Source organism: Macaca mulatta, chromosome 2 (genome assembly GCF_049350105.2).
Source record: "Macaca mulatta isolate MMU2019108-1 chromosome 2, T2T-MMU8v2.0, whole genome shotgun sequence".
NCBI lineage: Eukaryota > Metazoa > Chordata > Mammalia > Primates > Cercopithecidae > Macaca > Macaca mulatta.
Window position 1 is genome coordinate 143,399,910 of NC_133407.1, and position 25,430 is coordinate 143,425,339.

The following is a 25,430-nucleotide window of genomic DNA, read 5'->3' on the forward strand; positions in this document are numbered from 1 at the left end:
GGCACATTAATGAAGGGAACTGGGTGAAGGGAATTCAAATTGTAATTGTCCTTGGAAAGAGTTGTGAATTCTGCTGTCATGGTTATCCTTCTAGTTATGTGTCGGTGAAATGTTGGCTTTGAAAGACACTCTAGCTGAGACCTTCCTGCTGTGGGTTTGTGGCCTTGCTGGGGAGCCTCTCCTCCCCTTTTTGCTCCCTACTGGGGTACCTGAGGCTCACCTTCCTTCTTTTCATCCTGGTCACCCCTATTTCTAGAGTCCATTTTGAAAGCTTTGCTTCCACAGTTAATATGGCTTGGAAAACCCTGACCTAGTTTAACTCTCTGTCAGTGCATGAGGAACTCTGTGGCAAAACTTCTCTGCACCATGTTCATGTAGTTACTGTTTGAACACTTAGACTGGCAGGGACATCGTGTTTCAGAGGACGGTTCTTGTCCTTGCACCTTCTTTATTTCCAGAGAAGGAGCTGCCTCTGTGTGGCCGACATCCGGTGATCTCCATGCTGCCGTCTGTGGTGACACAGAGGAAGTCTTACCTCTGAGATTAGGCAAGCTGCAGCTCCTTTCAGTAAGCGCTGATGTCCAAGTGAACTTTGTGCTCTGACGGGTAGAGGGCTGCTCTCCTGGCCTCCTGGTATGGGAGGGAAGACTGGCATTTACTGTGCAGGAGGAAGAGCACAGTTTAAATACCAGATGTACCATTTATGAGCTGTGTGACCTTGGACAAGTTACTTTCCCTCTCTGAGCCTCAATTCCTTCATCTGTACAAGTGGCATTTTTCAACTTCTCCAAGATCGTTAGCATTTTTAGTGCCTTTGCATCCACCAGGTTGTCTGGGCTGCACAGCAGCGTATAAAAGGAGTTAGGGCGGGTTTCAGGATCTTGCTGGTACGGAGGAGGAAGCAGCCATTGAGAGTGGTCCTGACTCATCCTGCATCTGAGGCTCCCTCAGAGTTCAGTGGTCTTTTGACGTTTTTGTGCTTCTTGGTATCAGAGAGGCGGATGTGCCAGCAGCCTTGGGTGCAGATCTAGACTGCATCACTCTGGCTACTTCGATGTTGATTGGGGATGGGCTGCGTGTGGAGGAGGGGTGTGTGGAGAGGGGATCTTACCCTACACCCACACGGCCAACAGCACAGATCTGCCTCTGTGGCAAGGTGTTAGTACTAGGAGGACCCCACCCCACTCATACTCTTCTTGGTTTGGAAACTTTGGTGGAAAACCTTGAGTTGTTTGAGTTTGGGAGAGGAGGCGCCTCATTCTATATGCTGGTCGTTGGTTGGTTTCCCTAAGAACAGCTTCAGTGCCTGTGGTTTTTGCCTGGGACCTCACTTGGCTTTGTGGTGCTCATCCTTCTAAATTCAGGACCCTGAAGACATTTGCTGCCTGGCGCCAGAGGGAGAAAAAGGACCACCAGAGGCTCCTGCTCCTCTGCCAGGCTTTTGCACATGTGCCTTTCTTCCCACTAGGTGGCAGGCGCCGACTGCACACTGAAAGGATGTCAGGACGCTGCCTCTCAGTCGCGTTTCCAGACACAGTGGACGTAATGCAATTGTGATTTTCCTCTTGACTCCCACAGGTCTCTGAAACTTAACTGCCAGCCTGTAGCTGAGCTCTGTGTCTCAAACCATAACCGGGTCAGAGTTTATTTTGAAAGTGGCATGTGGAGTGCTTTGCCAGGTGGTTAGGAGAGAACAAATGTTACTCAAAGTTCTTGCTCCTAAACTGAGGTTTTAGAAGTGTTCTGTCGCTCTCCAGGTGATTCTTCCTTTAGCGTAGATAGAATAAAGGGTCTGGGATTTGTTCAAGTAAAGGGACGAGTGATTAGAGGAGAAAGCGTGAGACAGAAGAGATACAGGTTTTGGGTATTAAAAGAACCTTTTTTAAAAAAACACACATAGAGGTTGGGAGTCGCGGCTGAACTGACAGGCTATCGCCCTGCGCTCCTGCATTTCAGGCCCCGTGAAGTTAGATTCTCTCTCCTTTGCCTTTGATTTGATTTCCATTTTTTGATTCCTTTGTCTTTCTGGTGAAGTCTTCTTCCTCCCTGTCTGGAAAGGAGGCAGAGCTTCAGCCTAAGAAAAGCAGGCTGTAGTGACAAAGAAAATGTGCTTCCTCAGTAGATGCAGGTGGATGATGTCATCCTGCAAGGATGTTAGACATGGAAAATCACCCAATGTACAGTTGCCGGGCTGAGAGCGAGCTGGCCAAGCCCTTCTGAGCAGGCTCCATGTCTAAGCCCCCTCCTTGAATCTCTGTAGGCAGATGGGCTTTCGAGCCTAGAATGTGCCTTTCTAGTTTCTCGGGAAAGTTTTCATCATCGTTCCTCAGCCTTCGCTGTCAGAGATTTTCTTCGCTCCCAGGCAAATCCCTGATGTCGCAGCAGAGGCCCGTCTTCCCAGACCTGTCATCAGCAGCCCTCTCAATTAATGATGGACATCTTTTTCAGGGCTACGCTGACTTCTCAAATATTTCTTTTGGCTGCATTGGGGTTGCTGCTTACGAACACTTGGATTCAGGTTTATTTTGTTTTAGTTTTTCTCCTGGGAAGTCACTGTATCATATTGTCAGTAGACAATTGTCACTGTAGATGAATACAGCTACCGATAATCAAATCTGCAGGATGAGTTTCCTGAAAATGCCCTCTCCCTGAGCTCCTGCAGATGGGTGTACCTGTGTCGAGTTTTTTTCTTTTTTTAAATCAGCTAGAGCACTCCTTCCATGGTCATCTATTAGTGTAACTCCACATTGTTGAAACTTTTTTTTTTTTTTTTTTAAAGACAGTCTCACTCTGTCGTCTAGGCTGGAGTGCAGTGGTGCGATCTCAGCTCACTGCAACCTCTGCTGCCCGAGTTCAAGCGGTTCTTCTGTTTCAACTTCCCAAGTAGCTGGGATTATAGGTGCCTGCCACCACGCCCAACTAATTTTTGCATTTTTAGTATAGATGGGGTTTCACCATGTTGGTCAGGCTGGTCTTGAACTCCTGAACTGAGGTGATCCTTCTGCCTTGGCCTCCCAAAGTGCTGGGATTATAGGCTTGAGCCACTGCACCCAGCCTGGGCTAATTTTTTGTATCTTTAGTAGAGATGGGGTTTCATTATCTTGGCCAGGCTGGTCTTGAACTCCTGACCTCATGATCCACCTGCCTTGGCCTCCCCAAGTGCTGGCATTACAGGCGTGAGCCACTACGCCCAGCCAGAACATTTTTATTGCAACACAAAGAGGTAGAGTGTAAATATCCTTGGCTGCATGGCCAGTTGTCATCTTTTAGGACTGCTCTGTAACTGTGGTCCTTTTGCTGCCAACTGCTGACGTTCACGATCCTTTCTTCTCCGTTCCTGTGGATTGTGGAATAATTGTAGAGAGTGAAGGGTTTGGCATGCACAGTTCTTGATTTGATGACTTTACCTCCTCAGGTAGACCCTGATCAGGATGCCTCTCGAAGTAGGTTGCGGAATGCCCAAGAAAAGATGGTGTACTCCCTGGTCTCTGTGCCCGAAGGCAATGACATCTCCTCCATTTTTGAGTTAGACCCCACCACTCTCCGTGGAGGCGACAGCCTTGTCCCAAGGTATGATTTTAAAATTGCTTATCCCCAAAGAATCAGGTCTTGTATGGGTGGCCTGACCAGGTTTCTTGGGATCCAAATCGTTACTGCCTTTTCTTTTAGATTTTTATAAAGGATTTGATGAAAGGTATGGCAACTAATTTTTTTAATGACTCACCACTGGTAAGTTCTCAGTAGTTGAATGAGAAGTGCTATATTTAGGTAAACAAGCCAAACCTTAAGCCCAAGTAGCTCAATTTTCCTAGTTCCCTCTACTCCCTTCCTCCTTCCCCAAACCTTGGGAGAGCCTTTGGTTTGGGGAAAAAGGAAAGGAGTAGAGGAAACTAGGAAATTGAATGGAAATAGAATAAACCATTGAAAAGAAAGATTCTAGAAGATAAAATACCTAAAGTTCACTGTGTGCATAGTAATTTTATTAACAAGTATTGAGACGTTAGATCAGAAATCTTGTTATTTTTTAAAATTTAACTTTTAGTTTTGTTGCTTAAGAATGCATTTTTTGAGGGGAAATAACTAGACTATAAATGGGGGGAAAAGCTTACTCTTAACAGAATCAACAATATTAATAATAATGGATGATACTTATTGAGCGCTGACTGCATGCTAGGCACAAACTAAGTACTCCACTTGTGTTAAATAATTTAATCTTTCTCAAAAAATCCAGTGAGAGATAGGTAATGCTGTCACTCTTTCTTGTAGATGAAGAAACTGAGGCTCAGAGAGTTTAAGCAACATATCATAAGTCAGTGGTCCCATAGCAGAACCCAAAATCTTAAATGTTTAAGACAGATAGGGTTGTCTGGGCAATTCTGACTCTTCAATACGATGTTGGTTAATGGAAATGTCAGTGTTGTCTATGGATTACACGTATGGCCCCTTGTGAAGTATTAGTTGTGTTTCAACCATTCAGAGGTAGCTACTGGTAACATTTTGGTTTATGTAGTTTTAGACAAGTCTCTGGTCAGACAGAGATGACTGTATCATTTATTATAGATGGGATCATAAGCTATTTTAAACATTTTTTAACTGAATACTATGTTTTATACATATCTCCAAACAAATGAATATCAATTGTCGTTTAAAATAATTGTCGTAATCAGGCCTGGCACAGTGGCTCACACCTGTAATCCCAGCACTTTGGGAGACCGAAGCAGGTAGATCACTTGATTGAGTCCAGGTGTTTGAGACCAGCTAGATAATATGATGAAACCCCGACTCTACAAAAAATGCAAAACATTAGCCAGGCATGATGGCACACACCTGTAGTCCCAGCTACTTGGAAGGCTGAGGTGGGAGTATCACCTAAACCTGGAGGCAGAGGTTGCAGTGAGCCCAAATTGTGCCACTGCACTCCAGCTTGGGCAACAGAGTAAGACCCTGTCTCCAAAGAAAAAAAAAAAAAAAACAGAACTGATGTAGTCAATTGTAATCATCTTTAAATAACTATAGTATCAACTAGTTAATATTGTATTAACTGGTTCATATTTGGACTGTTCTGTTATACTGTATTAATACAATATATTAATATAATTATTAATATGTAATATGTTAATATTACATTGTAACAATAGAATATAATAGAATTGTATTCTATTAACAAGTCCCTTATTGAAATATCAGATTGTTTACAGTTTTTATTATTATACATGATGCTTTGTTGAACATCTGTTTGCCTCATTTGTACCTGTACTATCACCACTGAAGGAAAAATACCTGAAAATAGGACTGGTAGATGAAAGGATAGATATATTTTATGTGTTCTACAAGGTTCTAGACTTCTTTTCAGAGTTTTACTTGATTACACTCTCACCAACAATACATAGGACTTACTTCCCTAAGGTCTTATTGATGCTGGGTTTTATCAGTCTTTAAGATCTTTGGAATATGATACAATAAAATGATACTGTTTTACCCTGTGTAACTCATATACTAAGGAGGTTGAATCTATGCTTCCATGCTTCTTGGTCGTTTGTATTTCATTATTAAATTACCACTTTGTGTCCTTCTCCCATTGTCACTTCCAATATTCATATTTTTCTTATCGATTTGTAACAGCCCTTTGTGTGTAGAGTAATAACCTTTTAATGCAATGCGCTACTCTTTTATTTTCCCAGGCTCTGGTGATATTTTTTCAACTTGATTTATGATGGTTCTTTTTTTTTTCTATATAGATGATATAAAATTTAAACTATGTCATGAGAGTTATTCATCTTTTACTTTTAAAATTTAGGAATCTTACATTTTGTCACATGATTCAAAGGGCTTTCCCTACCGCAAGATTAGTAAATACTCATTTTTTTCCAGAAATTTTATGATATAGTTTATTGTTTCACTGATCCATATGAAAATTTCAATCATTGCTGTATTATTATTTCTTGTTATAAGCACTAATATATACCCCGTAAGTACTTCCTGTTGCTGTCTCACGCTCTGTTTATGCTGAGACACTCATTCGTGGAGTATGATCTTATATTTAGAAGTATAGCACATAACAGTAATTTTGGAGTCATTATGAATGCTTTTCTATTGTAAATGCATCAGAATGTGGCTTGGACCGGAACCATTTGTCCCTTTGTGTGTATTGCCCAGTGTATGCAGTGGGAAACCACTTTCCTATTTATATTTTGATAGATTATATTCTAGACTAGGGGCTATAGAGTAAACCTTAATATTTATTTTCCTAAAACCCTCCTTTTTTTGCTGTTAGGAACTCTTATGTTCGGCTCAGACACCTATGTACTAATACCTGGGTTCACAGCACAAATATTCCTATTGACAAGGAAGAAGAAAAGCCCGTGATGCTAAAAGTAAGTCCTGGGACTTGCCTGTCTCTTTTTGGTCTTGTGTTTCCGAATGAAAGGGCTTCTTTGAGGACACATTAGGGAGTATGGAGCTGTGGAGTTTTGTTGCTTTGGCGAGAGTGTGGTCATGGCCGAACTTGAATGTGACGAAAGAATACTCTCCAAGAGACCTGAGTGGAGCAAACCTAGGGCTTTTGAAATAACTAGAACTTTTTAATTTTATTCCGTGGCTTCTGCCCTAATGGTTGAGCAATTATCTGGATTTCAACCACATTTCATGACTAAAGGATAATTTGGGCTGGGGAATGTTTTCTTGTATCATGAGGTACATCAAGTATCTAGTTGATTCTCTAGTTGATTCTGATTCCCCAATCTCTATTATTTATTCCTCTCTGTATTTCAATATACACTTTTATTTCATGAATGTTCTCTCAGCCCCTTTACTTTCTCTCCCTACTTCTCCTTTCCCCTGTCTCCCGGCTCATAGAGTATAAATACATATACATGGGGCTTTTCTTTTAAAAAATGGAAGGACGCTCTCATATAACTTTTATTTTGTTGTGGCATTGGGGAAGGTTATTGGAATTTTTTACTTCTTTACTGAACATTTTTAGATTTATAGAAAAGTTGAAATAATGGTGCAGTGTCTATCCTTATAATGCTCCTCACTTAGAGTCATTAATTACCATTTTCCATATTTGCTTTTTCTCTATGTATTTACAAACATCTTCTTTAAATATGAGAATCTGACATGCTCCCTGTAACAAATGAAGTTAAAAATGATAGTAGTGCCCCTTTTCTGCCTCACTGGTCCCCATAATACCAATTTCCGGAGATAACATCTGTTAACCATTTGGAGTACATCCTTCCAGATTTTTTTCCTGTGTCATTTTAACTGCAAGATAGCTCCAGTATCTTGGGATCAGCCAATGTCTTGTAAATGTAGTGTTTGATTAAAGTCTTACCCTTCCCATCTAAGAGATTATCTCACAAGGACCACCTTGAATTTCAGATTGGCACCTCTCCTGTGAAGGAGGATAAGGAAGCATTTGCCATAGTTCCCGTTTCTCCTGCTGAAGTTCGGGACCTGGACTTTGCCAATGATGCCAGCAAGGTGCTGGGCTCCATTGCTGGGAAGCTGGAGAAGGGCACCATCACCCAGAATGAAAGGAGGTGAGCACTCCCATGTGCTCAGCACAGCCGTCCTCCCCCACTGAGAATTTCTGACATCCACGGTGGAGGGAGAGAATGGTGACTCTGGTCAGCTGAACACGGGGTAGCAGGCCTTGGCATTTATGGGTGGCTTCAATTTGTAACTTTTAAGAAATAGTACTTTTACATTCATTTTTTGACTCTCTAAAGTTATGAAGATCAGGCGCAGTGGCTCACACCTGTAATCCCAGCACTTTGGGAGGCTGAGGTGGGTGGATTACTTGAGGTCAGGAGTTCAAGACCAGCCTGGCTAACATGGTGAAACCCTGTCTCTACTAAAAATACAAAAGTTAGCCAGGCATGGTGGTGGGTGCCTGTAATCCCAGCTCCTCGGAAGCTGAGGCAGAAGAATTGCTTGAACCCAGGAAGTGGAGGTTATAGCGAGCCAAGATCATACCACTACACTTCAGCCTGGGTGACAAAGTGAGACTCTATCTCAAAAATAATAATAATAATAATAAAGTGATGAAGACCTGTCTCTGTCTTTCTGTCTCTAAGTTGGTCTCTAGAACCACATTACTAAATGTCAGGGAATGAGTTTACTCTGAGATAAAATTTTGTGTCTGATATTTCATAAAGATGATCATCCTTTTGTGGATAATGATTCTTTTTGTGTCTTTCACTCTCTGTGGTACTTGGCCTTGGTTATCAGTTTCAAAGAAATTGGTAAGAGTGGGTCTGCCCCTGTTTAACTGGCTCATTAGCCCAGAAGGCTTCCAAGGCAAAGCTTCCAGCCTGCTGAACACTGAGCACATCTGTCTCTAATAGCTTCTTTCCTCCTAAGGTCTGTAACCAAGCTGCTGGAAGACTTGGTTTACTTTGTCACTGGTGGAACTAATTCTGGTCAAGATGTTCTTGAAGTTGTCTTCTCCAAGCCCAACAGAGAACGGCAGAAACTGATGAGAGAACAGAATATTCTCAAGCAGGTTGGTGAGATGTGGCATACTGGGGATTTGGCTTTATGAGAAATCAATGGGATGGCCAGGAGCGGTAGCTCATGCCTGTAATCCCAGCACTTTGGGAAGCTGAGGCAGGAGGATCCACTTGAGCCCAGGAGATGGAGGTTACAGTGAGCCGAGATCACACCACTGCACTCCAGCCTGGGTGACAGAGAGAGAATCTGTCTCAAAAAAAAAAAAAAAGAAAAGAAAAAGAGAAATCAATGGGATCATTGAGGGATATTGGTGATTCCCTCAAAGGGATATTGGTGATACCTCAAAGGCTTGATGAATTGATTTTTCAATAGACTATTTTCTAGAGCACTTTTAGGTTCTCAGCAAGATTGTGCACAAAGTCCAGAGAATTCCCATATCTCCTTTTCCCCAACATACTTGGCGTCCCCCACTATCGACATCCTACATCACAGTGAGACATTTGTGACAATTTGATGAATCAACATTGATGCATCATTATCACCTGAAGTACATAGTTTATATTAGGGTTCACTCTTGGCATTTTATTTTCTATGGGTTTTGATAAATGTATGATGCCATTTAGGCACCATTATAATATCATACAGAATAGCTTCACTGCCCCGAAATCATCTGTGCTCCTCCTATTCATCTGTCCTTCCTGCTAACCCTTCACAGCCATGAGTGTTTTTACTGCCTCCTTTGTTTTCCCTTTACAGAATGTGACATGGTTGGAATCATACAGTATGTACCCTTTTCAGATGGGCAAATTTCACTTGGTGATATGCATCTAAGGTTCTTCAGTGTCTGTTCATGGCTTGACAGTTCAGTTCAATTGATTTTTACCATACTTGTGGGATGTCAATCATGTGAGAGTTTACCTGTTAGGAACCTCAAGAAACATTCAGTTGACAACTTTATTTTCCTCAAAAATAATATAAAGTGCAATGTGACCTTAAGGTTATTTCATACATTTCGGAGATATGGCATATTCTATACACTCAGAAGGCCTATATAGGCTCTTACAGAGGGCCCTATAAGTCACCACAAAATCTTTCCATAAAGAATGAGTAGTGGTTAACAGGAAATACATAGATGATATTGTTGGATGTAAATGTAAATAAACTGGTATAAAGACAAATTACAGGCAGTAAAGTGACAAATCCAGAGTAGATTAAATGCACAGAGATGCATACCATGTCGTTCTATAACCCAACTAGAGGTTAGCCCACAAGCTTGCCATGGGAATTCCTGGCCACCAAAGCTAAAAGAGAAACCATTACAAGTCCCACTGTTCCCCATGGAACATGGGATTTGAGATTATTTTTTTCATGTTGGTCTACGATAGACAGAATTTATTAACAATCCATCATGTTTCAACAAGAATTTCCAGTTCAAGAGTAAATGTCCAGCTGTTGTTTCATGTGATGATTCTCAAATTAGACCTCTGGCTTGATGCCCATGCTCATTTGTATAGTAGTAATTCCTGAGAGGCAAAAAATAACTGACTCATGGCAGGAGCCTTCATTGATTACTTGTTCTGGGCACTAGTGCAACTTAAAATTATCATCCACTTTCATCCTTACCACACCTTTGTGATGCAGGCATTATTATTTCCATTTTGCTGGTAAGGAAATGGGGGTTTACTTTGTGATGTGTACTGCTAGGAAGTAATAAAGGTATGTGTTTCCACCTAGAATCTGCTGATTCCATTGTCTGTGTTCTTAAACACTTCGCTCTAAACACTGTGCTGTTAGGTATATGAGGACCAGTGAAGTCCAGGTAGACTTAATTCATTGAGTTCCCCATCTCAGCTGATGGGCCGAATGCAGTGTTCAGGTTATGGATGTCTTTGGATAGAGAAACTTTCCGATGCAATCCAGCCACCCTTGAGCTTGCGTTACTTCCAAACAGAGAGTTAGCTTTGAAGCCCTAAGTGATTGCCATTTTTGCTCTTCATTTTCACAAACAGATCTTCAAGTTGTTACAAGCCCCATTCACAGACTGCGGTGATGGCCCAATGCTTCGGCTGGAAGAGCTCGGGGACCAGCGGCACGCTCCTTTCAGACACATCTGCCGGCTCTGCTACAGGGTGCTGAGACACTCGCAGCAAGACTACAGGAAGAACCAGGTTTGGATTAAACATTGATGGGATGTGGTCGTCAGTTTCCTCCCTGAAGTTTATGTACTTTCCTCATGAGTTTTTAGTGTCACATATCTATTTATAGAATGGATAGAGAATAGTTCAGTGTTAAGCTTGCTCTTGGGAAGGAAACACAAGCCCAGGAATAATATTATTACCGAATCGTTAAGAAACATACTGGAGAATTCTCTTCTGCAGACAGCTTTCTATGAGATTTCTGGTTTTGGAGTTGGTTTTACATTTATAGAATTTTTAATGGCATATTCCCTTAGGGCTTAGGGGTGAGATGATGCCATTATGTTTATATTAAAGATATAGTGGAGTCTTTTCTTCCTGCCACCTTTAAAATCCTCCATCTCTTTCTAGAAACATGATCTTTATTTTGTTTCTGGTTCATGTTTTATGGCATTATAATTCATTGTTTATAGATATATCTTATACATAGTTATATTTTACATATTATACATAGTATGTGTGTATTTATATACACACACACAATGTATAGTCTCCTATGAAATAAATGTTCTAACCTCTTTGTGGGCTCCAAACAACCTTCAGATTCTAAGGAAAGCTGAGAACTGTATTGCTACATCATTGGTTCTTAATTGGGGGTAGCAGTTTTGTCCCCCAAAGAATATTTGGCAACGTCTGGAGACCCTTTTGAGTTTTACAACTTCTTGGTGCTACTGGCATCTGGTGAGGGGAGGCCAGGGATGCTCTCAAATACCCAGCAGTGCCAAGGACATCCCCCCACAACAAATAATTATCCTGCCTAAAATGTCAGTAGTGCTGAGGTTTAGAAAATTTGTGCCACATGGAGTACCATAGGCATACAAAATGATGCTTATTATAACCTTGACTCTTACCACTTTATGTGAACTATCCCTGCCTTTTGGTGCAAAAGGCTTTTGTTTTTAAGGTTTTGACTGCCACTCTACCTGGACTTTTAGACTTTTTTCTTTGTAGTTAAGGGTTTTTGTCGTGTCATCATAAAGATAGTGTTGATCTTGAATAGTGCTTTTTTTGAAGTGTGGCAAGCTGTGATTGCTTTAAATTCACCTTCAGTGCGTTGATACTATAATCCAATAGCCAGAGAGATTTTATTCTGTTCCTCTCTCCCATCTTCAGATGAGGATACATCTGGGTCTGTGGGGTGTGTCAAGATACTTTGCTTGTACATGAGGAAACAAACTAGTCCCTCTTGGAACTGCTGGATTAGACATCTTTGCTTAGTTGTTTATGGATCCTTTGCTGGCTGGCAGATGATGAGTTCCTAAACAATGCCTCCTTATAGAGTACAGGCTGAAAAACATGGCCTGTTTTCATTATGTTAATCCTAAATAGTTTCCGGGATTTAGGAATTAATGGGAAAAAAATTAAAGCAAGTTTCAAGGGCCACTTGAATTTTTGAGCAAGCAGTCTCTCTTGGCCAGGGAAGCATCTTTGAATAGAAACAAACACGTATTTGTAAGAGATTTCCTTCAGTTCACAAATATTTCTATGGAACGTGATATCTGATCCCAAAAGAGAGAAACCAGAGATGTATTCATGAGTTCCATGCATACGATGGATTTTCTTAGGTATTCCTGAACTTCTTATGCACTCATTGACTTTAAAAAAGTATTTTTACCACAAATAAAGGAAATGAAACAGATTAACATTGTTTCAGATATCCAGGCTTTTATCTGTGTTTATTTAGCAGTGCAGGTCAATGGGGGCACAGTTAAGTCCTCTTGAATTAGGAATACATTTAGAGGTGAAAACCAGCTTTGGACCTTTTTGAAACATAAATCACTAGATTAAACTTTATACTGTGCACTTAATAAAATATCCCCATGTAAATACAGGCTATTTTGCTTAATTACATTCGTGTGGCAGGCTTAGTAAAATAAAGGATGTGAAGGAGTTTGCAGCTGTTGCCCTAGGACAGAAAGTTGTAGAAAGACCCTCACTTCTGTAATTTCTCTTAGGAGCAGTAGTTCTCATCAGGAAACGTTGCTGCTTTCTTTATTCTACACTTAACCATATTGTCATTTATCCTTCCTGCTGACGTCTCTTTTCTCTCCCTATAAAGGAGTATATAGCCAAGCAGTTTGGCTTCATGCAGAAGCAGATTGGCTATGATGTGTTGGCCGAAGACACTATCACTGCCCTGCTCCACAATAATCGGAAACTCCTGGAAAAACACATTACCGCGGCAGAGATTGACACATTTGTCAGCCTGGTGCGAAAGAACAGGGAGCCCAGGTGAGGCGGGAGTGGGGCCAATGCAGGATGGTGTCTGTGCCTTTGAGATGCAGGGACTTAGCTGGTGCTTTTTACTACGTTTTCTTGTGCTGCTAGTGACAAGTTTTGATTAGTTAGGTCCGGTGAGGCTCTTTGATGAGTAGTGACAAGAACATGGTGTTAAAATGAGACCCGGGGGGTGCATTCCTAGCTCCAATATGTACCACCTGGATGAGCTTGGGTTTTTCCTGAGCTTTAATTTCCTCATCTGCTAAATGGGTAGTTATGAAAATTAGACTAAATGCATGTGACATGCATGGCACTTAGTAGATGCAGAGTAAATGACAGTTATTGGCCACTCATTCACTTTTTAAAAAATGTTCTTAATTGTTAATTTTAATGGGTGCCTAGTGGGTATATATATTCATGGGGTACATGAGATGTTTTCATGGAGGCGTGCAATGTGAAATAATCACATACTAGAGAATGGGGGATCCATCCACTCCAACACTTATTTTTTGTGTTACAAAGAATCCAATTCTATTCTTTTAGTTATTTTAAAATGTACAATTAAATTATTGACCGTAATTACCCCATTTACTGTCAAACAGTAGGTCTTATTCGTTCTTTCTATTTTTTTTTGTACCCTCTAACCATCCCCACCTCCCCGCTGCCCTCCCACTATCCTTCCCAGCCTTTGGTAACCATCCTTCTACTCTCTCTGTCCATTAGTTCAATTGTTTTGATTTTTAGATCCCACAAATTAGGGAGAAGATGCAATGTTTGTCTTTCTGTGCTTGGCTTATTTCACTTAACATAATGACCTCCAGTTCCATGCCACGTTGTTGCAAATGACTGGATCTCACTCTTTTCATTCACTTTTTTTTTTTTTGAAATGGAGTCTCACTCTGTCGCCCAGGCTGGAGTGCAGTGGCGAGATCTCAGCTCACTGCAACCTCCACCTCCTGGGTCCAGGCAATTCTTCTGCCTCATGCTCCCGAGTAGCTGGGACTATAGGCACTTGCCACCACGCCCAGCAAATTTTTGTGTTTTTTTTTTTTTTTTTGAGACGGAGTCTCGCTCTGTCTCCCAGGCTGGAGTGCAGTGGCCGGATCTCGGCTCACTGCACGCTCCGCCTCCCGAGTTTACGCCGTTCTCGTGCCTCAGCCTCCCGAGTAGCTGGGACTACAGGCGCCTGCCACCTCGCCCGGCTAGTTATTTTGTATTTTTTAGTAGAGACGGAGTTTCACTGTGCGTGTTAGCCAGGATGGTCTCCATCTCCTGACCTTGTGATCCGTCCATCTTGGCCTCCCAAAGTGCTGGGATTACAGGCTTGAGCCACTGCGCCCGGCCTAAATTTTTGTGTTTTTAGTAGAGACGGGGTTTTACCATATTGGCCAGGCTGGTCTCAAACTCCTGACCTTGTGATCCGCCCACCTTGGCCTCCCAAAGTGCTGGGATTACAGGCGGGAGCCACCGCACTTGGCCTCATTCACTTTTTAGCACCCCTTGCTTATCAGTTAAACACTCCCCTCCCTCAATATAATCAGTAAGTCTTGCAAGTTCAGTTGTTGGTTGAGCGTTTTTATTATAGATTAGTGAATTCTGTTGATTGTATCTCATTCACACAGATCTACTCCTCTTTCGTACACCCTGTCCCCATTTCTTTCCCCTTCTCTTGTCCTTCTAATTAAGACCCACATTTTCAGTTGAAGCAGGAAGCAATTTACAGTGTGGGTGTCACAAATGATTACAATGGAGCGCAGACACAGTTGCTGTAAAAACACCTACTATACCCATGAAAATAACCCGCGTTTTCTGGAGCCTGCTCACGGGCCAGCTAGTGAGCAATGGAAGCACTCCCGTTAATCATCTCATTTAGTCCTCAGGACAGCCCTCAGAAGTGACACATTATCCTTTTCTATAGATGAGCCTCAACTAAAGCACAGTGAAATTAGTAATTTCCCCAAATTAACGCTCCATAGCAGAACTCCACTAATAAGATCCTAACCGGGCTTCCAACACGGGTAGCCAAACATCGGGGCATTGCCTCTCACCACTGTGGTTCCCCTGTATCTCCACCACACCTTCCTTATGTGAGCTTCTTTCTTGTCTTGTTCCTTCTTCTCACCTTTGCCTCATCACCTCTTCCTTGACCACAGCCACTACTGTCTCTCCTTCTTGCTTCCTCTTCCTTCTTTCTAGCATGTGGGTTTCTGGTGGTGCCATAAACACTGGCATCGAGACCTAGAATGCTGCTGACATGTCTTGGTAAAGATACATTGGACCTGTGCACTTAAGGAAGGGTTGGGCTCCAGGAGCCTAACCTCTGCTCTAACTATGGAAAATGTTTTGTTTCTATTTCCGTTTAGATTCTTAGATTACCTCTCCGACCTCTGTGTTTCCATGAACAAATCGATTCCAGTGACCCAGGAGCTAATATGTAAAGCTGTACTGAATCCCACCAATGCTGACATCCTGATTGAGACCAAGTGAGTGGGGAGCCGGGGTTTAGATGGAAAACATGTGGTTCATTCCGTGTTGGCGCTCATGAGGAATAAAACCTAGCCCTATCGTTTTTTGAGTTGATCTAAAGTCAGCATAGCTGGCATTTGATCTTCCTATTGGAAAAGTCTTGATTAGGAGAATTACTGAATTTGATTTTGGTGTGGCCTCCTCTGCATAGTGGTGTCACTTACTTTGCATACAAGTTTAAAAGTCATGTAAACTCACTGGGGAGCAATTTACACAGTTACATTTTAAGAGTTTAAAACTCTCTGTGTGACCGTCAATCTAAAATTTCAAATGACATAATTAATATTCAGTGTTAAGATTAAGTCAATGTTGGGAGGAGTTTTAAGTTATTACTCTTCAGAATGTGTTTATTGGTCTGAAGAATTTTTCTTAACAGTAGTAATTCATTTTTGGCAAAGGAACAGTTTTCCTGAGAACTATAGTGCCAGTAATATGGGCAACATTTAAAAAAAATTACTAAATTATGTCCTGAGCTAGTGATACTGCATTGATTCTCATGTATAACTCAGTTTTGGGCTTGGGCTACTGCAGGGTTTTTCAGTTTAGGTATTTTCATATTTCGGGCTGGGTAATCCTTTGTTGTGGCTCTGTTCTAGGCACTGTAAAATGTTTAGCAGCATCCCTGGCCCCTACCCACTTAGATGCCAGTAGCACCTCTCCATTTCAGTTGTGACAACCAAAAACCTGTCCAGAGACATTGCCTAATGTCCACTGGGAGCAGCAGCACCACAGTCAAGAACCACTGGGTTACGGTATAAGAAGATGTTAATGTCAGGCTCTCTGCGGCTCTGCCCTTGGGTGAAATACAAAACAAAAAGTGGCTTTCCGTGTGTCTTTATGCTGAAAGTGAAGCTAGATATCAAAGTATTTTAAAAAATAGAGTTTTTCCTTCTTCTTGTTTTCCAGGTTGGTTCTTTCTCGTTTTGAGTTTGAAGGCGTTTCTTCCACTGGAGAGAATGCTCTGGAGGCAGGAGAAGACGAGGAAGAGGTGTGGCTGTTTTGGAGGGACAGCAACAAAGAGATTCGTAGCAAGAGTGTGAGGGAGTTGGCGCAGGACGCTAAAGAAGGGCAGAAGGAGGACCGAGACGTTCTCAGCTACTACAGGTGCGTGGGACACATGTGGGGCTCAGATTGGGTTGCCCCAAAACAGTGGCACTTAGGAATTTGTTGCTCGTTTGTTGATTACTTCAAGGAATCGCAAGGTGTCATCTTGTGAGATTGTCTTGAAAAAAGCCAGATGTGTATTTTAGGAGTTTAGAGTATAAGATTTCAGTCAATTGACATCTGGATGTGGCTGGGTCCCAAGAAGGATGAGTGCTCACATCAGTCCCTGGTGACAATTTATCCTTAAGCAGCATGGCCTGTAGATATGGTGGTAGGTACGTAAGGGGCAGGCTGTGGGGTGAAATCCTGACCTCTCCACTTACCAGCTTTTTGACCCTGGCCAAGTTTGATTGTATGCTCTAATTTCTTTATCTGCAAAATAAAGGTGATAGTGCCAATCTCACCAAATGTTTATAGACAGAGCCAGAAGATGTATGTATGTATATACATATATCTACATACTCATCCACATGTCTATTTCTATAACTACACAAATATATAATAAAAATCATGTGCTTACACTAATACTTCCAATTCCATTCCAACACCATGGGGTTTATTCTAGCCTTCATTTTTTCCATTTCATGACTCGTTCCAGCTGCCGTGATTCCCTGTATGTTTCCCTGTCTGCCCGTTCCCCTGTGTGTACCTGTCTCACCTCTGCTGGCCACCTCCTCAGTCCCCAGTGTCTGCTTGGCTCCAGCTCGAAGACCTGCCAGCCCTGCCACCTGAAGGGAAGGGAAGGGGAAGAAAGAAGGGAAGTGAACCAATAAATACTTTTAAAAGAAAGGGAAAGGGAAGATAAAGCAAGGCTTTTATTAGTTTTTAATAAAATAAATAAAACTTTGCAGATAAAATGGCTATTCTTGCCTCCTGTATTCTGTTCTCTTTCATTCATGTGTGATGTGTGCATCCTATCCACATTCTCTGTGTGCTACATTTGTATGCATCTATAAATCATATGTAGTATTTTATCTCTACTTAAAATTTTATATAAATGGTACTGTACTCCAAATATCATTCTACAACTTGCCTTTTTTATTCAGTATGGGTACTGAAGCATATCTGTGTTAATAGAGGTTGATCTATTTCTTTAATTTGGACTGCTGGATGATATTCTGTTTTATTGATTTATCACATTTTCATCGCTGTTTGATATTTGGTCACATGCCACAGTTCTTCATGTCAGAAAACATCTTCATTCAAATTTTTCTGAGCATATGTATGAGTTTCCTTTCCACACTGGGAGGTGGGCTTGGAGGATATTCATATTTTAAGCTTTACTAAGCAATTCTAAATTGGATGTTTCAATGTACACGCCCACCAGTTGTAGATGACAACCTTTGTTTCTTCATATCTTTGTTAACCTTGAATATCATGATGCTTTTTAATTTTTGGTAATTTTATAAGTGTGAAATAGAGTCATGTCTATACTTGCATTTCCCTGATATCTAATGAGGCTGAGGATGTCTTCAAATCATGATTATTAGAAATACATAGGGTTTTTAAGTTAGAAGGCAATATTTGTTAGTTTGAAAGCCTATGGCTTTCTTGTTATTTCACATTTCAAGCATGTTTACTCTTTCAATGTTTGATGAATCTTCTCCCAAGTGAATGAGAAAGAGTCCCTTAATTGATCAAGTTCCAGTTAACAACATTCACTTGCAATTGGATGAAGATGAAAAGTGAGGAGTCTCCTGCTTTTGTACATGAAAGGTTTTTTTACATGTGTAGGAATTAGAGTGACTTACATGATGTAAGATCTTTAAAATGTTATAAAATTTCTAAGTAGGCTTAATATGTGTGATATCTTTAACATTTCCTACATGGTCTTTACTGTATGAAACACAGCTGAAGGGATAGAAATAGACAACCATCTTAGGCCTTAGCATTCCCCATTTATTTTACAAAGTAAACAAGGACCTAATGGAATAAGGTCGTCACAGAATTGCTCCAACACAGCTGGATAGACACGTGTTCCTGTTGGCTGTCAACCCACACTCTATTGCACAGCTTGAACAGTTCTTTGATCTGCTTGGTACCAAAGCCAAAATCCTGGTGTACAAGAGCAATTTAGGGGTGTTGATGTATGAGTTTAGTTGGCCAAATGTCACTCCCATGAAAGTCAGGGCTGCCCAGGCAACCCTGCATTCATCCTGAATGATTTCTGGAGCGTGAGCTGTGTGCCCTTGTTCTTTCCTCTAGATATCAGCTGAACCTCTTTGCCAGGATGTGTCTGGACCGCCAATACCTGGCCATCAATGAAATCTCAGGCCAGCTGGATGTCGATCTCATTCTCCGCTGCATGTCTGACGAGAACCTGCCCTATGACCTCAGGGCATCCTTCTGCCGCCTCATGCTTCACATGCATGTGGACCGAGATCCCCAGGAACAAGTCACCCCCGTGAAATATGCCCGCCTCTGGTCAGAGATTCCCTCGGAGATTGCCATTGACGAGTGAGCCTGGCCCCTGAAAACCTCACTTTACGTTGTTCTGTGCGGCAGTAGATAGCCCCATATAGTCTCATTAAATCTTAGAAGAAAGATGAAGTGTTGTTTTTTTAGCTTAAAATAAAATTAAATGGATGGCAAATATTTTTTTCCTCAAGAATGTAAAAGATGGCATGATCATGTTTTTTATATCATTTATCTCCTCTTCTACAAATATTTAAGTGTGTACTCTGTGCCACACTCAAGAAATATATCAGTGAACAAGCTAGAAAGCAGTCTCTATGCTAGTTGGTGAAAGACACAATAGGCAAGATAAACGACTCAAACATATAGTTGGTGATATGTGCTAAGGAGGGAAAAAATAAAGTAGGGTCAAGGGACACCAAGGGTTAGCGGATGTTGACTTTTGAAGCTGAGTGACCCAGGAAGACCTCTCTGGGAATAACTTGAAATTTTGTTTCCTTTCTTTCTCCTTTCTTTTCAGCTATGATAGTAGTGGAGCTTCCAAAGATGAAATTAAGGAGAGATTTGCTCAGACCATGGAGTTTGTGGAGGAATATTTAAGAGATGTGGTTTGTCAGCGGTTCCCTTTCTCTGATAAGGAGAAAAATAAGCTTACGTTTGAGGTAACTCACAAATGAAATGATCTGTGTGTATTATCTGCCTCTCAGTGGTCATTTTTCTATGGGGCAAATAGAAAATATTTGAGTAGGTAGTGATTTTGGTCATGATGCTCTGGTTTTGTAATGGAAAGGAATTCAGCTTGGTTTTGTTCCAGAATAAGATAAAACAGATACCAGTCACATGGCTTAATAGTAGTTATGTTCTTAAAAGAAATATACAAGGTGACTTGAACCACATAAAATGATAGAACATCACTTTGTATTAAAACTGACAAGGGAGAAACACTGTGTTTGCGATCTGCTATAGATTAATCATTTGCAGAACGTAAATCCTCGTTACTTCTGAGTTAACAATGTTTCTGAGACTACTTTTGCCTTTTAAGAGCTGTATTTCTGAGGATTGCAGAATGTTATTACCTGTGTCCTTGTTGGGAATAACTCTGCTTGCCTTGTGTTAATATTATCCTTGGGAAGCTGTGCAGAGCAAATGATGAGGTCTTTTTTTTTTAATTAGTCATCAGAGCAGATCAGTAGCTCTCCATTTCTTATTTTTCCTCCTTATGAAACAAAATGAAATTTTATCAGAAAGTGCAAGGAAAATACATGCCTTCTCTTACCATAAGGAAGGTCCAAATCTGTCATTTCTAAACTGGTCAACATCAAATGGATTTGAAGGGGGTGCAGTTTATGTAATACCATCTTCTTCTTTTATTTTATACAATAGGTTGTAAATTTAGCTAGGAATCTCATATACTTTGGTTTCTACAACTTCTCTGACCTTCTACGATTAACTAAGATCCTTCTGGCCATATTGGACTGTGTGCATGTGACGACAATCTTCCCCATTAGCAAGATGGCGAAAGGAGAAGAGAATAAAGGTAACAATGATGTGGAGAAGCTGAAGAGTGAGTATCTGAGGGTGCCCATACATCTGAGAGATGCCCTCCCAGCCTTTCCTGTTACGCTCATGTCATACCCTATGTGTGATGCCACATCCTTTCTTTGCTCATTCCTTCCCAACTTTTCATCATGAACATTTTCAAATACTGTGTAAAGAAAAGCTGGAAGAACAGTATGATGGAGTCCCATGCACCCATGACTTTGAGTCAACAGTTATTCACATTTTACTGTCTTTCCTTTGTATTTATGTGTGAGTCATGTGTATATTTTGTTGAACAATTTGAAAGTTACCTAACACTTTGAATGTTTATATAACAAATACATGTCCTGTTGTTGTCCTTGACATTCGTGAGGCCCTTGGTAATAATATTTGTTTAGGATGTAAGAAAATTCAGGCTTGTATCTTGGTAGCTATTTCCACTTTGTGAGTAGGACAATCTGCCTTTGCATGTTTATTTCTTCCTCTGTTTTAGGGTCAGAGTCGGCAGATATTGGTATCATGTATCAATTATTGTTAACTGGTCTTCTGCAGCTAGAACAGAAAAAAGTACATTCACTTATCTCTATTTGCTAGGTCTTATGCTAAGTCATGTTGCATTATACCATTTAGTTCTTTTGTTGAGCTCCTTTATTTCCATTTTATAGATGAGGAGACTGAGCCTCAGAGGTAATATGATGCACCTAAGGTCAGGCAGCATCAGGATCTGTGCCTTGTTAACTTTATATACCTAGTTCTGTGCTCATAACAAGCACATAGTTGATGATCAATAAAATTTGGGCAGGGCACAGTGATTCATACCTGTAATACTAGCACTTTGGGAGGCTGAAGCAGGAGGATTGCTTGAGGCCAGGAGTTCTAGACCAGCTTGGGCAATATAGAGAGAACCTATCTCTACCAAAACAAACAAACAAATTAGCTGAGTGTGGTGATGTGTGCCTGTAGTCCTAGCTACTTGAGACGTTGAGGCAGGAAGATTGCTTGAGCCCAGAAGTTTGAGGCTGCAGGGAACCATCATTGTGTCACTGCACTCCTGCCTGGGCGATAGAACAAGATCCTGTCTCTAAAGAAAATTTGCAAAAATGAAATTTGATGGGCGAGTTAATATACATAAATGCCCCTCTGGGGATTTCGAAGTCCATGATCTTTCTATTGCTCTCAGAAGCCCAGATTTTTGATGTGCATTTACCTTTCCAGGTTTCCAGGGTCCTGAGATTATGCTGGAATAGGGATATGTTAAATAATTTATCTCAAAGAGCCCCTGCCCCTTGACAGATGCCTCCGAGCATTCTCTGGAGACATGGTGACCGTGGTCTGTCCTGGCCTTTCCTAGGCAGTAACGTGATGAGGTCTATTCATGGCGTGGGAGAGCTGATGACCCAGGTGGTGCTCCGGGGAGGAGGCTTTTTGCCTATGACTCCCATGGCTGCTGCCCCTGAAGGCAATGTGAAGCAGGCAGAGCCTGAGAAGGAGGACATCATGGTCATGGACACCAAGCTGAAGATCATTGAGATACTCCAGGTATCCACCAGCTGGAGCTGGGGCAGGGAGGGTGTGTCACAGGGGCACTGTTCAGATCCAGTCCCTCTGTTCTGATGGAGCCCAAGGCTTTCTGGGGAGAAAATGGGAGCAAATTCTTAGCTCATCCCTCCATGTTGTTTATGAGCTGGCTCCTCCTCTTCGGAGGCCGAGAAGTCCCGCGGTCTGCCACAGCAAGCTGTGTCCCAGGAAAGCCAGTGGTGTGATTCAGCCTGAGTCCCAAGGCTGAGAACCAGAGGAGCTGAAGGTGTAAGTCTCAGTCTGAGGCCAAAGGCCCGAGAACCTGGAGCTCTGATAGGCAGGAAAAGATGAGTGTCCCAGCTCCAAAACAGGTGGATTCGGTCTTCCTCCACCTGTTTGCTCTATCCAGGCCCTCCGTGGATTGGATGGTGTCCACTCACACTGGGTGAGAGCAGACTTCTTTACTCAGTTCACTGATTGAAATGTCACTCTGTTCTGGAAACCCCCTCATAGATGTACCCAGAAATAAGGTTGTACCAGCTATCTAGGACCCGGTCAAGTTGGCATCTAAAATTAACCATCATGGTTACTTTTGTACAACACTGAGTTTGAGGCCCTGGGAAGATAGCAAATAGGATGTCCACCAGACAGTAGGACACATTCACTGAGAGCATGGAGGCAGGCAACAGATCTGTCTCCCTCTGGAAGAGGTGACGGCCGTTGGACTGGGAAAAGTTGCTGGGAGGGCTAAGCAGAGACAAGGGGAGAATAGAAGGAAGAATGTGAGTGAGATCCCTACATGATGTCAGCTGCTCGATCTTTCTTTTCAGTTCTAGCAGCAATCCTGGGAAAAGTGACCCTGTGTTGGAATAGAGGGTAAGGGAATACAGGAGGCAAAAGAAGAGGGTGTCCAAGGGTTTGTACCCAAACCAGGGGAAACAACCAGAAATAGGAAATAGGAACCAAGCTAATTTTCCATAGTAAAAGCAAATTTTTTTTTGTTAATTATATTAAATCCAAAGCAGGCAACTTTACTCTTCTCAGTGTTAGGCCCAGAGTTGGCATTCAGCACTTACTGAAATGGAGTCTTGTTTATTATAGACTCCATTTATGGAGCCAGGAGTGAGTGATTTAGTGTTCTAATTGTTAAATTAATTGCCAGGATGCTGAAGTTTACACTAGAGGCTAAGGTGCTATGGGCAGACTTCATATGCCCCATGGAAGTCTGCTGTTGTTAAAATGAGTGTTGAAATCTAAGCCAAATATTTGGCTCACTTAGTGCTTAAGGTAATTGATGGAGCTGATACCAGGCCCTGCCAGTGTGTGGTGGCTTGGCAGAATCAAGGTGGTATGTTAATGTAACCAATCTGTTTCCATTTCCACTTGAATCTTTAGTTTATTTTGAATGTGAGGTTGGATTATAGGATCTCCTGCCTCCTGTGTATATTTAAGCGAGAGTTTGATGAAAGCAATTCCCAGACTTCAGAAACATCCTCCGGAAACATCAGCCAAGAAGGGCCAAGTAATGTACCAGGTTAGTGATTCAGAATGGAATTTCAGCCATAGAATGGGACCTGGCTTTAAGGAAAATGGGGGAGAGCAAACAGTATCTTCTAGAAAAAGGGTAAAAATGGTTTTGATTATTGTGCCAGGGCATCCTCCTGGCACTTACTCTTTTTGAGCAGGGGAATAATTGATAGAGCCCAGATTCCTTCTGAGTTGGATCTTGTTTCCTTCCATCTTGGAGTGTCTTAATCATGCGACAGTTGAGGTTTCCAGCGTTGTGGTTACCCACCCCCCCAAAAAAATACCAAAATAAAAACAATAACAAAAAACTCTCCAGGAGACCTCTTGTTCGCTAGCAGCTTTTACTCATGTTGGAAGTTGTTCCCTGTCCAGGAACTAGTGGTGAAGGGAGAGGGTAGTAGTAGAAATAATCCCATCTATCAAACCCAAGCTTCCATGAGTGAGATCATCACTCTCCTTTACCAGGCCACCATGCAGTGAGGGAGGAAGGGGCAGGAATGTGGAATACGGGGGTAACATCATCTGGGTTAGTCACTCTACATAGCTTTGCAATATAATGTCCTGGAAGATTTGGGGTTAACGCAACAGATTTACCCTGCAAAACTTATGTATGAGTTCACCGGCAGCATGTTTGCAGGCCTTCCTGCATCTGAAGTGATATGTTCTAACTTTTCAGGTGCTCTTGACTTTGAACACATTGAAGAACAAGCAGAAGGCATCTTTGGAGGAAGGAAAGTATATTTTCAGTTACTGTTTTGTAGGTGGTTCTACAGTTGGGAAGTCTGCTCTTCCAGAGCTCTCAGAGGCCTTCCCTTTATTATGTTAGTAAATGTTTAGTGTCTGGGCTTAGGTTGTTTTGGTGCTATCTTTGGAACTGTTAGTACTGAAGTCAGAGTTATCTCAGTTGGCTTGATTGGGAGGAGGGAGAGAGAGATAGAGAGTGTGTGAGAGTGTGTGTGTGTGTGTGTGTGTGTGTGTGTGTGTGTGTGTGTGTCCCACCTAGGACAGAAAGGATTTAAGGAGATTTCCCAGAATACCTACATTACAAGATTATTTTTACATAGTGAGGAAATGCAATCAAAAGAAAGAATAGAAAGAGAGAGGGGCTCAAAACAGAGTGAAGTTAGTAAGATCATGTCCTGCTGTTGGGCTGTAATTTTATCCCTGAGCTCCTTACAGGCTATGCAACAAAAAAAGCAAAATCTGTTGTTCTTTCATGATTTCTAATATTAATCTATGAATCCCTTTAAAAAATACCACACTGGTCAATTTTGACTTAAGACATTATTATAATTATGGAACCCTTATACCTACAGGTATAAAATTTGGTATAAACACCCTGTGCATGTAGTTCTTATAATTAGCACACTTGGTTTGATTATTGCTTTATAACATATTACTCCAAAAAACTTAAGGATTCAAACAACCACCATTTTATTAATACCTCTCACGGCCCTGTGGCTTGATTAAACTGGATGGTTCTTCTGCTGGTAGTCACTGTTGGGTCTGTCACACTGTAGTGAGGTGGTAACTGGGGCTGGCACATCCAAGTTGCACTCACATTTCTGACACTATAGCAGAAATGCCTGCAAGGCCAGGACTTCTTTCTCTCTCTGTCCATGTGGATAACTTGGGCTTCTTTACAGCATGGTGGCTGACTCAAAGAGCAAATGTTCTAAGAGGACAAGCCAACAGTATGCAAGTGCTAATTGGGCCTCTGCTTGCATTGCATTTCCTAGTATCTTATTGTTCAAGCAAATCCCGTGGCCAAGTTCAGTGTCAGTGTGGGAGGGGACTACATAAGGGTTTGAATACTTTGTTGGGGCCCACCAGTGTTAATAGTCTACCTTCAAGCTTAATGTAAAACCTGTGAAATTTGAATTAGCAACGTTGTATACTGTGATGGAAGATGTTTATCTGAAATTTAAACAA

At 41.6% G+C, this 25,430-nt stretch overlaps 1 protein-coding gene across 1 annotated transcript in view; it reads left to right on the forward strand.

Moving 5' to 3' along the window:
• The window catches only part of ITPR1 (inositol 1,4,5-trisphosphate receptor type 1), a 355,422-nt gene that overhangs the window by 160,536 nt on the left and 169,456 nt on the right, over positions 1–25,430 (forward strand). The window contains exons 13-26 of the mRNA XM_077993346.1: positions 3,416–3,570; positions 6,275–6,374; positions 7,381–7,541; positions 8,365–8,506; positions 10,464–10,622; positions 12,709–12,881; positions 15,233–15,352; positions 16,302–16,499; positions 18,705–18,956; positions 19,435–19,576; positions 20,298–20,478; positions 21,805–21,992; positions 23,367–23,505; positions 24,175–24,233. Of these exons, the coding sequence (XP_077849472.1) occupies positions 3,416–3,570; positions 6,275–6,374; positions 7,381–7,541; positions 8,365–8,506; positions 10,464–10,622; positions 12,709–12,881; positions 15,233–15,352; positions 16,302–16,499; positions 18,705–18,956; positions 19,435–19,576; positions 20,298–20,478; positions 21,805–21,992; positions 23,367–23,505; positions 24,175–24,233 (2,169 nt within the window). The remainder of the gene's footprint in view (positions 1–3,415; positions 3,571–6,274; positions 6,375–7,380; positions 7,542–8,364; positions 8,507–10,463; positions 10,623–12,708; positions 12,882–15,232; positions 15,353–16,301; positions 16,500–18,704; positions 18,957–19,434; positions 19,577–20,297; positions 20,479–21,804; positions 21,993–23,366; positions 23,506–24,174; positions 24,234–25,430) is intronic.